This window comes from Salvelinus fontinalis, chromosome 24 (genome assembly GCF_029448725.1).
Source record: "Salvelinus fontinalis isolate EN_2023a chromosome 24, ASM2944872v1, whole genome shotgun sequence".
NCBI classification, from domain to species: Eukaryota; Metazoa; Chordata; class Actinopteri; order Salmoniformes; family Salmonidae; genus Salvelinus; species Salvelinus fontinalis.
The window spans coordinates 6,118,990-6,133,272 of NC_074688.1; the positions used below are offsets into that span (position 1 = coordinate 6,118,990).

At 40.6% G+C, this 14,283-nt stretch overlaps 1 protein-coding gene across 2 annotated transcripts; it reads right to left on the reverse strand.

Moving 5' to 3' along the window:
* Nucleotides 1–7,917: 7,917 nt before the first annotated feature.
* mrpl28 (mitochondrial ribosomal protein L28) lies at nt 7,918–9,955 on the reverse strand. 2 transcript variants are annotated; one of them, XM_055879523.1, is made up of 6 exons: nt 9,846–9,955; nt 9,220–9,534; nt 8,960–9,112; nt 8,687–8,821; nt 8,389–8,475; nt 7,918–8,236 (listed from the first exon to the last, which is right to left on the reverse strand). In XM_055879523.1, the coding sequence occupies exons 2-6, from the start codon at nt 9,505–9,507 to the stop codon at nt 8,141–8,143; spliced, it is 759 nt and encodes a 252-aa protein (XP_055735498.1). In that variant the 5' UTR covers nt 9,508–9,534; nt 9,846–9,955; the 3' UTR covers nt 7,918–8,140. The 2 variants fall into 2 exon arrangements, with proteins under 2 accessions (XP_055735498.1, XP_055735497.1); XM_055879522.1 differs by having other exon boundaries at nt 8,389–8,478.
* Between the last annotated feature and the right edge of the window lie 4,328 nt (nt 9,956–14,283).

Sequence of the window (14,283 nt, forward strand, 5' to 3'; positions counted from 1 at the left end):
GCAGTTCAAGCTCTCAACCAGGTTCTATTAGGCACAAACAGTAACGATGTCTTCAAATGTTTTTACATGAGAGAAGTTTAGGCGGTTTGCTCCTTATGCCTACTGAACGCAACCCAGTGAAAGAGAGGCACAATTCACACCACCCTTATCTGCTGAACGGCACAAGCCCGAATGGATCTCTCTTTACAGGTCGCACGGTGAACAATATGACGATGTACATTTGTTTAATAAGCTCAATAATAACATAGCAGCTGAATATCCCAGTTAAATGGGGTCTCTTTGCTCCTTCTGTAGAAATACAGGCCCAGTCTGAGCAGATCTATCTCATAATGTGCTTTTCACAGTTGACCAACACTGGAAAAAGCGTGGCATAAAGCCACAGGGAAACCCCACACTGGGCTCACAGCCAAAAGTTTAATTCCCGCATGTACACACAGTTAGTCACACCCTGATGAGTATTACTAGAGGTAAAATCAATACACATTTCAAACTTGACTATAGTACATTTCATACTTGACTAAGGTATACACTCTCACATTAATGGTTTTATTTCTATAGGCCTACTGTACATGCTCAAGGTTTTCCTGCTTTGGTCTGAATTCACTTTAAAACTAGCTCAGCAGCTTTCAGAGAATTTGCATACATCGCCAGAAATTCACTTTGGGATTTTGTAACGTAAAATTTCTACAGATTCATGCAGAAGAGCTTTTCCAAGTGTTTAGATTAGTCATAAGAAAGCATAGACAGGAGGTTACCTTGTAGTGAGTGTAACCTGTAGCTACTCTCTCAGTGTGGTTATTCCCTGTAATATAAGGACAATGGTGGGAAGACAAAGTGAGTGAGCGAGTACAAAGCATTGGCAGCTAGTAAGGGGCTTGGATATTGAAAGTTCCCATCTATAAAAATGCTGATTGAGGTAGTTGAAATGTTCTGTGTGGCCATACAACAATCTCCATATCTCCTCGTCTTACTCACACATCACTTACTGTACGTTCTGCAAATGTGTTTGAATGCAAATGAGAATGTGTGACATAACAAAGTTGACGTTTAACCTTTCCTCTCTCCACCTTTTCTGGTGTCAAATCGTAACCTGTGTGTGTGAGACAATTTGAATCTTTGTGACATGTTATTCAATATTTTTGTTTAATTTAAACTAGATTGTCCTAAATGTGGAACGATTAAATCATTTAAATCATGTTGAAGGATGAAACTTAATTACCGTATAACAGAATTATAGGAGTGGAGTTTGCTATAAGGATGAGCCATGATAAAGCCTGGAAGTGGTAAAACTTGACAGTTTCCTTTGCACTCCGTTTTAGCAGACTCTCTACTGCCTCCTAGTGGTTTTGGACAGGGTTGGAGAGTTACTGATTACATATTATCCATTAAATGTAATCTGATTACAATGTAATCTGATTACAAACAACTAACTGTAATCTGTCAGGTTATCAGAAAAAATATTAGATCAGATTACATATACTTTTTAAAAACGCAATTACTTAATGGATGACTTACATTCTGATAGGATGTTTGCGAAAAAAATACATTGACACCTTTCTTTTTGTCTCAATGACATTCAATTCAGCATTGAAAAAAGGCCCAACTTTGTTCCACCAGAGCAAATCTGACCACAAGTCAAAGACCACTATGATGGATCCTTTTTGTCTTCTAATGCCTCTTAAAGGGAAAGTAATTCAAAAGTAACTGAAAGTAATCAGATTACGTTACTGAGTTTAGGTAATCCAAAAGTGACGTAACTGATTACAATTTTGGACAGGTAACGAGTCAAACAGATTACATTTATAAATACCTTACCCAACCCTGGTTTGGGATCACTGAATGTTGATGGCCCTCCCTACACAGTGGGACTTAGCAGCTGTACTTTATCATGGGCCACATGAACACAACCAGTCACAAAGGCTGCATCTACACAGGTTGCCCAATTATTGCCAAATTAACAATCTAATTGTTTAAAAGAGCAATTAGTGGCAAAATATCAGAATTGGGCTGCCTGCATAAATGCAGTCTATGGTGTTGTTGTGGTTTAGAGATGGCCTACATAGATGTTTCTCTGGGGGATTCAAGGGGATTTTGGCCTGGTAGGCTGACTGGCTGATCGTTGTGTGGAAAGAATTATCAAACAAGATGCTCTCTTCTGAATTTAGCTGATAGTGTTATCACCCCCTGAACCACAATGGTTACAATAGGGGAAAAGTGTGAATGCAAAATGACTCAACTTTCATAATGAACAGTCCCTCTAAAACATGTATACCAAACATTAGAAACACCTTCCTAATATAGATTTTTCTTTGCCTTCAGAACAGCCTCAACTTATCGGGGAATGGACTCTGCAAGGTGTCGAAAGCATTCCACAGTGAACCTGGCCCATTTTCACTCCAATGCTTCCCACAGTTGTGTCAGGTTGGCTGGATGTCCTTTGGGTGGTGGATCATTCTTGATACACACATGAAGGTGTTGAGTGTGAAAAACCCAGCAGTGTTGCAGTTCTTGACACAAACCAGTGCACCTGGAACCTACTACCATACCCTGTTCAAAGGCACTTAAATATTTTGTCTTCCCCATTCACCCTCTGAATGGCACACATACACAAACCATGTCTCAATTGTCTCAAGGCTTAAAAATCATTCCTTAACCTGTCTCCCCTTCATCTACACCGATTGAAGTGGATTTAACAAGTGATCATAGCTTTCACCTGGATTCACCTGGTCAGTCTATGTCATGGAAAGAGCAGGTGTCCTTAGTGTTTTGTATACTCAGTGTATGTCATCTCCTGTTGACTGTTTGCTTTCAATTTATTATAGGTCTATCAAGTAAAACTAGAAATCTATAAACCTCCCCACCGACCCACTTGTCAGTCAATAACATAATGGAAACACGTACACTATCGTTCAAAAGTTTGGGGTCATTTAGAAATGTCCTTCTTTTTGAAAGAAAAGCAAAACATTTTGTCCATTAAATTAACATAAAATTGATCAGAATTACAGTGGACATTGTTAATGTTGTAAATGACTATTGTAGCTGGAAACAGATGATTTTTAATGGAATATCTATATAGGCGCACAGAGGCCCATTATCAGCAACCATCACTCCTGTGTTTCAATGGCACGTTAACGGTGTTAGCTAATCCAAGTTCATCATTTTAAAAGGCTAATTGATCATTACAAAACCCTTTTACAATTATGTTAGCACAGATAAAAACTGTTGTTCTGTTTAAAGAAGCAATAAAACTGGCCTTCTTTAGACTAGTTGTATATCTGGAGCATCAGTATTTGTGGGTTTGATTACAGGCTAAAAACGGACAGAAACAAATAACTTTCTTCTGAAACTCGCCAGTCTATTCTTGTTCTGAGAAATGAAGGCTATTCTGCAAAAAATTGTCAAGAAAATTAAGATCTCGTACAACGCTGTGTACTACTCCCTTCACAGAACAGCACAAACTAGCTCTAAGCAGAATAGAAAGAGGAGTGGGAAGCCCCGGGGGACAACTGAGCAAGAGAATGAGTACATTAGTGTCTAGTTTGAGAAACAGACGCCTCACAAGTCCTCAACTGGCAGCTTCATTAAATAGTACCCGCAAAACACCAGTCTCAACATCAACAGTGAAGAGGCGACTCCGGGATGCTGGCCTTTTAGGCAGAGTTGCAAAGATGGTTGCTGATAATGGGCCACTGTACGCCTATGTAGATATTCTGTAAAAAATCTACCGTTTCCAGCTACAATAGTCATTTACATCATTAACAATGTCTACACTGTGTTTCTGATCAATTTTATGTTATTTTAATGGACAAAAAAATTGCTTTTCTTTGAAAAAAAAGTGAAATTTCTAAGTGACCCCAAACTTTTGAACAGTAGTGTATGCATATAATCGTAAGAGAAGGGAACAAAGCACTCAACTCTCACATCTCATCAAGTTCAAAGTAGTTGAGAAGCTCTCAAGTCACAATGACCAGGTCATGTCACATGTCCATATTCAAATCTATAGTATACTACACTGTCATTCCATTCACTATCTTTACAATCAAATCAAATAACTCAAGACACTGACCACACAGCAGAGGCATATTCCCTGAACAATGATCCACACATAGTATATTTCACTGTTTACTGCTTAGTTTGCATAGTGTGCATTCCCATTGTAGACTCTGCCTGTGTAATGGCATAAAGACAGGTTTTTTTTATTTAAGTATGGGCCTATGGGGAAAACGAGTGCCATCAGATTAGATTAGATTTACAGTAAGGGTAATTTAAGTCTTTGGCATACAACATCACCTATCCTTATAAGGTGAGGATGAACCTGTAGACAGGTAATTGTTGAGAACTCCTACTTTGTTGCTAGGTTACTACACCCACAGGAGTCCCCCAACTAACAGGGACTCCCCGCCCTACAAGTGTCTTAACCACACACCATTTTGTAATGGAAACAGTTACAGCGGACATGTGCAGGCACACTGAAGGAGTCGAAAGCGAAAGCCACAAAATAAACTGTGTTTACTGAAAAGCCAAGCAGCTTATGGTTCCATATAAGGGAATTCATAGACAAGGGTGTATGTGGTCTATCTGCCATTTAAGTGAGTTAATGGGTGTGTGGTATAAGTCCATCTTTCCTTATAGTCCTTGTAATCTCCCAAAAAGCACAGACAGACAGAGAGTGGGACATAACACAGCAGGGTTATATACAAATTGTAATGAGAAAAATTAGCTTATTAGTTTAAGACTCAATTACTGTAGGCTATTGACTGTTGTGTTTAGATGAATGCCATGATGATGACATGGGGCCTCATTTATCAACCGTGAGTACATTTCATACTAAAATCTGGCATAGGTGGAGATTGTAGGAGTTGCGTGCTCAACAAATGATTGGGATTTATCAAACTGTCGCATGGAACATACAGTGCCTTCAGAAAGTATTCATACCTCTTGACTTATTCCACATTTTGTTATGTTACAGCCTGAATTCAAAATGGAAAGGCTTGAAAATTGCTGTTCACCACTGCTCCCCATCTAACTTAAGAGTTTGAGAAAATCTGTACCGACCCTTCTGGACAAATCAGTTGAAATTACACATATCACCGGCACATGACAATCATATCAGATCTGACCCATGACGCGTGACATTACTTAGAATTTTGGATACGACCCTTCTGGACAAATCAGTTAAAATTACACATACTTACGGCCCTTGATAATCACATCAGATCAGACCCAGATGCGTGACATTACTTAGAATTCTGGATCCGGACCCGCTCACGTCCCAGATCGGGTCTCAGGTATTCGGTACCTGAGAGGTATTCGGTAAGAGCATACTACACTGAACAAAAATATAAACGCAACATGCAACAATTTCAAAGATTTTACTGAGTTACAGTTCATATAAGGAAATCAGTCAAATCCATTCATTAGGCTCTAGTCTATTCACATGACTGGGAATACAGATATGCTTCTGTTGGTCACAGATACCTTGAAAAAAGGTAGGGGCATAGAGTTGATCAGGCTTTTGATTGTGGAATGTTGTCCCACTCCTCTTCAATGGCTTTGCGAAGTTGCTGGATATTGGTGGGAAATGGAACACGCTGATCCAGAACATCCCAAACATGCTCAATTGGTGAAATGTCGGGTAAGTATGCAGTCCATGGAAGAACTGGTACAGCTTCCAGGAATTGTGTACAGATCCTTGCAACATGGATCTCATGCTGAAACATGAAGTGATGGCGGCGGATGAATGGCACAACAATGGGCCTAAGGATCTCGTCACAGTATCTCTGTGCATTCAAATTGCCATCGATAAAATACAATTGTGTTCGTTGTCCGTAGCTTATGCCTGCCCATACCATAACCCCACCGCCACCATGGGGCACTCTGTTCACAACGTTGACATCAGCAAACCACTCTCCCACACAACACCATACATGCTGTCTGCCGGTACAGTTGAAACTGGGATTCTTCTCCAGTGTGCCAGTGGCGATCGAAGGTGAGCATTTGCCCACTGAAGTTGTCTACGACGCTGAACTGCAGTCAGGTCAAGACCCTGGTGAGGACGATGAGCACACAAATGAGATTCCCTGAGATGGTTTCTGCGGAAATTCTTCGCTTGTGCAAACCCACAGTTTCATCAGCTGTCCAGGTGACTGGTCTCAGACAATCCCACAGGTGAAGAAGCCAGATGGGGAGCGCTTACGAGTTGTCTGCGGTTGTTAAGCCGGTTGGACGTACTGCCAAATTCTCTAAAATGGCTTATGGTAGAGAAATGAATATTCCATTTATTCAATTATCTGGCAACAGCTCTGGTGGACATTCCTGCAGTCAGCATGCCAATTGCACACTCCCTCAAAACTTGAAACATCTGGGACATTGTGTTGTGTGATAAAACTGAACATTTTAGTGGCATTTTATTGTCCCCAGCACAAGGTGCACCTGTGTAATGCTGTTTAATCAGCTTTTTGATATGCCTCACTTGTCAGGTGGATGGATTATTTTGGCAAAGGAGAAACGCTCACTCAAAGGGATGTAAACAAATTTGAGCACAAAATTAAAGAAATAAGCTTTTTGTACGTATGGAAAATTTCAGGGACCTTTTATTTCAGCTCATGAAACATGGGACCAACACTGTACATGTTGCATTCCTATTTTTGTTCAGTGTATATTTGTGCACTCGTGAACGAGGATTACAACTCCGCCTGGAACACGCAAGTGGTTAAATGTAAAAACATTACTAAGTGCCAAATAAAGTAACAAGGTTGATGATTTCTTCTTAAATCAGCCACAAATCCCCTTGTGACAGGGTGAATGGAACCTTGTGTGCAACAGGAGTGGCAATTGAATCGAAGCTTCACAAAAACGGTGTATGCTCGACCCGCTCAGTTTTCCACCACAAAATGTCCAAAAAGAGCAGAACCAGCTCACCTGCTTTTACACTATGATTTGACTAATAGATGTTTAATGTTTCTTTTGAAATAAATATTTCAAATGGAATAGTTTCATCATATTAAAAAGCGAGTTCAGTTAACGCAACAGGGTAGACCTTAAAATGAGGGAGAGACGTAAACGAAACACTAAATAATTATCTTCAGAAATGAATTTGTCAAAGCAACAAAATAACTAGGGCTTTACAATGATGGAGAAACGTAGGGATTGACGGAGGGACACTTTAGCAAGCCGATATTCAGATGTATTGACTTCTCCATGCGGTCTATATTAAAAGGGGACTTCATTTAATAAACAGGCTTTTAAAAGTCAATATTGGGGCACAATTTCCCCTTAAAATATCAAAGGGATGCAAAAGGCACTCTTTTCGTAGAACTACCTATTCGTTGTGTAGCAGGAACAAACCAGTCATGACTGAAAAGGAAAGACATGTCCTGCAATATGATTTAGGCCTAGGCTATAAAAAAATAAAAGCAAAAGAAACATATTAGGATTCATGCTGCTATCTGATCTCCTAATGTATCCGTTTTACAATTAGACCTACATGTTTTTATTAGCCTACCATTATTATAATACACATGAATCAAACACCTCCACTTCCTCCCAAATAACAATATTTGCTTGCAATACAATTGTTCCACCACTAGAAAATGTGAATGCGCATGGGGAAATGGAATACCTAGTCAGTTGCACAGCAATGCATTCAACCAAAATGTGTCTTCTGCATATTGTATGAACTGTACCTCCACACTTCCCAATTAAGTTCAACATTTATCAATACCAACCTTTGCGGGAAAACTGCCACATGCAAGGTTTAGAGTATTTTTTGTGCGCAAGCAACTCTGATAAATGAGGCTCCTGGCTGTCTTCTATGTTCTTAAATTCTGATACTGAAAAACTGATAAACACCTCCATCTAGAGGACAAACTGGAGCATGACAGCCTAGACATCAAATTGTCAATAAAAACAGATCAAGAAATTTGAATATTTTATTCCTCAGACAAATGATATATCACTGATCAAGGAAAGTCTCACTATCAAACAGAGGAATGTGGAATATTTACATCGTAACAACCCAGATGGAGATATGTCCAAATTAGCTGCTGAAAAATAGAACTAGAATTAATAAGTGTCTTTCAATGGGACCAAGTGTCACTGTCAACAGGAAGTGACCTCAGTGCTCCTCAGAAAATGAGCCTTACTTCTTCTCCACCAGCTGTGGTTCAGAGAGTTTCTGGATGGCCAGCTCCTTCACCAGGTTCTCCACACAGCTCTTGAACAGAGGCTCCGGCTCCTGGGACACAAAACAATAAGAGTCCAGTGAGAGAGAGTATGGGACAGAGTGGATAAAATCTAAAAATGAGTCGATGTCGACCGTGTATGTTTACCCTGGCAGGGTGATCACTGAGTGACACCTGTTCTTATTGACTGAAACAATGCAGTTACCTTGTGCTCCAGTTGTCTCATTTTCTCCACGGCCTCATCCACACTCAGGCCAACCCACTCAGCCTCCTCTGCAGGGATCTCAAACTGCTGCTGGGGGCAAGGGAAGAGGGGGCGAGGACAGAACGAGAGGGAGAGATAATGTAATGAGATCTTTTAACCATCTACAAACTTTGTGCAGCACTTTCACGGACTTTATGAACTGCTGCTTCATCTCCTATAGCAACTTGATGAAAGCTCAAGACAAAAAAAAGTGTGTTGATACTTCAAACCGTCATGGTCCAAAACATAACGGACCCACTTTGTACTTGGTGTAGATCTTCTCCCTCTTGGCAGGGTCCTCTGGGTAGAGCTGGGTGTCTTTAAAGGCCAGCCTCAAGAGCATGGCCCGCCTCAGGTCCATTCCTAGCTTGGAGTTCAGGTCCTCCTTTGGTGTCTGGAAGAGAATCAATCAAGTCACTGGATGATGAAACCCATGCTAAGTGTCATCTTCTCAAAACACTGCACGTTGGGAGAATTTACATATGTTCACACACTATAGCTAAAGATGACAACATGCAGCCTCCTCTCTCACCCTCAGGATGTAGAAGTCAAAGCCGTAGGCGGCATCAATGAGGTCTAGGGCGCGAGCCGTTACGGTGATGGTGAACTTGTGGTTGAGGATCTCACTGTACAACTCTCTGGTGAACAGCTGTGGCTTCCAGACTCTTTCCAGCCTGGTGGAGAGCTGAAGAGAGAGACAATGTTAGGATACATGCTAAGATATAGAATAAAGTGTGTATGTGAATACAGGGAACAAAACAAATGTTAATTATTTCCCTGCATAGTACTCACTTTGTCATTGTTGGCATATCTGAAGCCTGATATCCATCCCTCGCCTCCCCATAGGCCATCATGGGACTCTGGGGGGTAGTAGATGGGGATGGGGACGTCTTGTACCCGCTCCTTGTGCCCTGTTTTGGGGTTGGCCCTATACTTGACTCCCAGGGCCTTCCAGTGGACCGGGGTGGGCTGCGTGGTTTCCTCCAGAGAGCGGAGGTAGTGTTTGGGGAGGCGGGCATAGATCCCCTGCTTCAGTTTCATGGCTTCCCAGATTTTTGGGGGGTACTTGTGGAGAGGCATGGTCACTGAACTGGTGTTGACACACGCCTAGTTGGGGAAACATACCAATATCATAGGGCAAATATTAGTCTTATTTACAGTTCCTTTCTTATTTCGTTAAAGGAATATCGTTGCATTTAAATGTGATTGTGCTAAACTCATTGTTAGACAACAGCAAGGTAAGGTCGATGTTGCTAGCTAATTTAGCTATCTATGTTGCTGCTGGATTGTCCGGCAGTCAACGGCGAACAATAACACACGTTGGGATCACTAAACTAGCTAGCTAGATAGGACAGCAATGAAGAATTCCAAAATTGTTGCCAAATGCTAGTTTCTACTCAGCTCAAATAGCAATTTACCTTTGAATTGGATAAGCGACCAATTACACCATCAGATGAAGCGTATTTCTCTCCACGTTACTTCATTACCAAGGACATGCACACATTTCCGTAAATGACGGTTCCGCTCACTCTAACAAGGACATTGATTGGTTAAGAAAAAATACGTTGAAGTGGTGAATGGTTTATCGGGCTTGCCAGTCATTATGTACATCCGGTCTGGTTCGTTGAAGGATGCATACAATGTGGGCCGCGGCGCGCGCAGCACCTGACTTTTGATTGACCGGTCATCTCATTTTAGTCGTTTAGCAGAAGCAGTCAAGTGCTTTGCTCAAGGGTCGGGGATTCGAACCCACGGCCTTTCAGTAACTGGCCGAACGCTCTAATGTAACCGCTAGGCTACTTTTCATCATCAATACCAAACTGTATCGGAAAGCATGACTATGTTATGTTGAAATAAAACCTTCCAACAAAAGCAGACATGAACTATCATAAACTGTTGCCAATAACTTTAAGAGCATTATTACAAACGGATTTTTGTTGTTGCGTAGAATTCTCTATTAGCGAATTGTGCTGAATATATTATAGGTAGGGGATCAAAGTCCACACATTTTTGACCTCAGAAATTACGCCCGAAAGGTGGAATTAAGCCACTCTTCCGCGGTAAGTAAATGCCCGGATGAGCCTCGGTGGTCCGAGGTGTGGTTTTGTAAAGCCTGCACCTCAGAACACCGAGGCTCATCTGGGCAATTACTAGAGAGTTTCCAATGACAATTTATACCTGACAGTGTACATAAGTGTTTCAGTCTCGGTGACCAAATTTTGTGGCAAAAGCAACCATGCTATTTAGTATAAGGTATGTAAGCATTTGCTCCATTGAAAATAATAAGCATTTTATTGACTCTATAATGAAAGAAATACAAATATTAACGACATATGTTGTTAAAGGAGGGCTTTTCGAAATAATGCAAAATAGCTCCGATTTTATTGGCTGGTGGATAACAAAAGGGGTGGAGTTTCTATAGTCTGTATCCAGGGTCACCGACAAATAATGTCTGATCCCTGGCTCTGACCCAACTCCCCAAGGGTGTCTCATGTGTGAAATAGGACCAATGTAAGCACCCACCTAATTATTTTACTTTATTATCTCTGTTTGGCCGGGGTAGGCCGTCATTGTAAATAAGAATTTGTTCTTAACTGACTAGCCTTGTTAAATAAAGGTTACATTTTAATAAAATAAAAAATACAAATACATTAGGCTATGTAATCAGTGTCTCTAACGTAGGAAGAACATGACATTGGTTTTCTTATTTGTGGGTTCATTCATTTCAGACATGTTTTGTGCACAAAGGAAGCAGAAAGTCTTTGGTTAAAATAATTTTATTACAGCGCTTTTGGTGAAGATAGGTACACAACCTTATAAAAGCAATCCATGTGATATTTCAGGATCACACATGTACTGTATATTTGTATATACTAAAACAGGGGTTCAAAAACTGTTTTGGCCCACCACCACCCCATGTTGATATCTGAAAATTCTTGTGACCACAAAAATGTGAAAGAAATGATGTAGCCTAATTAACAACCAATTTTTTACTCTTTTTTACTCTTTTTACTCAGTCAATTGAAAAACATTTAAACATTATTTCTGATTGTCTTCTCAACTCACCATCACATACTTTTTAATGTGGGGCTATGTTAGTCAATTGCAATTTAGTCTGACATACGGTCTCTTATCTCACCACCACCAATAAGATGGGTATGTCGCGTTGGAGCATCTTATGCCGTGTTCACACCTACTGGGAACTCGGAACTGGGAATTAAGAAATACATCTCTGACTTCCAACTTCAGCGCATTCAAAACAACTGGGAATTCTGAAAAAAAAACGAGCTCCGACTGAGGTAAATCATTTTCAACATCATCCAACTCTGAATACTAACTATACTAACTTTCCAAGTTGGAATTGAGAATTGGATGACGTTCAAAACGATTCAATATGTATTTTCCCAGTCGGAGCTCGTTTTTTCAGAGTTCCCAGTTGTCTTGAACTCACTGAAGTCTGTTCCCAGTTCCAACCTCCAGTTGTTTTGAACGCGGCAGAAGTAATGCTGGATTGACATCGTGGCCAATGTATTCAAACTTTTCTGGCCCATGGTGTTGAATGCTGCGGTATATCTCCAAGTTCTGTGCTCAGCTCTTTTGCCGCCAGTTGCTCTCGTTGTATCATATGGCAGAGGGAAACACATTTATAAATAGAGTGCAGAAGCCTGCCCACTGTCCCGCCATAGATGGTGCCCCAACTGTGCAAAAGCCCACCATACAGTAAAATCCCCAGGGAAGCCAAGCCAGAAAATAATGCCATATTACAACCTAGTAATTGGTTTAGCCACAGAAAAAGACAGCAACCTTCCCACTAGCCATGTTTGGCTGAAATAATGAGTGGGCTGGACATGTCGAAAGATGAGTTTGGATTTGTCTGCTATATAGGGCGCTTCTGTCTATTTGAGCTGGTCAGTGAAGGTAAAGGTAATCCTGTCTAATCCGTCTTTAAAAAAAAATATATCTCGTAGTAGAACTGCATAAGTGTTGCTCTCCACTTTTCTGGAGAACAGTTTTTAAATCAGTGGAATTAGAGTATGATAGCTAAGGAGATGGAGAAAACACCTGTCTCTAGATTACATCTTCAAACTTAAGGCAACCATGGCATCCATGATAGGGAGAAGCGTCCATCCATGATGTAAAAGGTAAGATAGTCTAGCTAGCTACATTTTCAGATATTACACGTTTCTAATTTTGACAGAATGTTACGTGTATGATCTTATTATTTGTATCTCAGAGCCATTTGCTTTGCTAATTATAGCCTAATGTTATCTAGCTAACATTGAACCTGGTTGGTTAGCTACCTGCAGATTCATGCAGGGTAGTAACACCATGAGTTGGACTATGGTTCATTGTTTAGCTAGCTAGCTACAAGACTCCACTATGCAAGTAACCATTTCAATAGAATATCACTGCGACAACTGTTGATAGACGTAGCTGGTAAATTATCTCTGGCTATCTACTCTGATGTCAGAGCACTCTCGTCTGAGTGTGCCAGAGAGCAGAATAACTGACGAATTTACGAACACAACACGCATTGAATATGGCCGGTGTCAGTAAACGTTGGAAATTTAAAAAAAAAATGTTGCCAGAAGCACAGTTGCAGTCACCAATGCTCTGGATAACTTAAAAACAGCCTAACCAGCTCTGCTAGGGCGAGTAAAATGGTTAGTGAGCTGTTCTCTCATTTGTGTATGGAAGTAGCTAACAAGCATGACAACGTTAACCAGTTAGCTTGGGTGCTTGACTGCTGTTGTTAGGGCAGAACGCTCGGATCAACCCTTAAAGAGATGGGTGGGGCTAAAGCTTAAGAGGGTGTGAACGATGCTGAATGGGTGTAGACAAAGAATAGCTCTCCAGTAGGTACCAAAAATATTCAAAGGCCATTTTCTCAAAAGTGAGTTTACAAGTTGATCAATTTTCAAAGCAGAATTACTTTCCAATTGTTCCTCAAATGCAGTGTATGATGTACAATTTTGTAGTTCTGTGTCTTTGCTTTAATCCAATGTAAAAAACACAATTTCAAATTTTGCTACATAAAAACTAATCAAGGCGGTCGGTCACAATATGTTTGACTTTCAGTCTCACTTACAGTACTCAGCTAGCAAATGCAGCTAGCTAGTTTAGCCTACTCAAACACCCGGCTCAAACAGAAGGATGCTATGTTAGCTAGCTTGCTATGACTATCCAACACAACACTGGAACTCTTCCAACTCAAGGTAAGCTTTTGGTTTGACAAATTTATTGCCACTGCCTGTGTAAGTGCTAAACTGCATACTAACTGTACACTATAATATTACTGCATGATTGTAGCGGGTTTACTAACGCATTAGTTCTATTAGCTATGTTGCCTATGATGTTACTTTAGCAAATATGGTGACAACAATGTAGGCTGTGCGTAGCAGTTATGATATGGTTTGGCTTGGAAAGGTTTTTTCGCCTGGTCACATATAGCTGATGTGTTGTACATTGAAGTCCACAAGCAAAGGGAAAAGGTGAGAAGAGGAGAGAGCATAGATGCGAGAAGGAATACAGCCTGCTTGCTATGAAAGTGAACTGTGTTTACGTGTGATCAGGGGTGTATTCATTCTGCCGATTCTTTTGAAATACATTTCTTGAACGGAAGCAAACAAAACGGGGTTAAACATACCTGGTTTTGTCCAATAGAAACTCTCGTTTGCAACTGTTGGACTAATGATTACATCCTACGGTAGTATTAACCATGGATGAGGCATGCGAAATCAATACAGACCAATGTCAAGCTTGGATTCACCATGCCAAAAGGTTTTACCACAGTGCATGAACAATGAGGACATTCACTGTGATGTGGATGATAATTTATGGCTAAATGCTCAAGAC

Bases quoted from the DNA above. Each gene is read 5' to 3' on its own strand.
- mrpl28 (XM_055879522.1), bottom strand. From the start codon at position 9,507: ATGCCTCTCCACAAGTACCCCCCAAAAATCTGGGAAGCCATGAAACTG. The intron at 8,479-8,686 runs GTGGGTCCGTTA...CCTTGCCCCCAG, and splicing joins AGATCTACACCAAGTACAAA to CAGCAGTTTGAGATCCCTGC. The intron at 8,237-8,388 runs GTAACTGCATTG...TTTGTGTCCCAG, and splicing joins TGAGACAACTGGAGCACAAG to GAGCCGGAGCCTCTGTTCAA.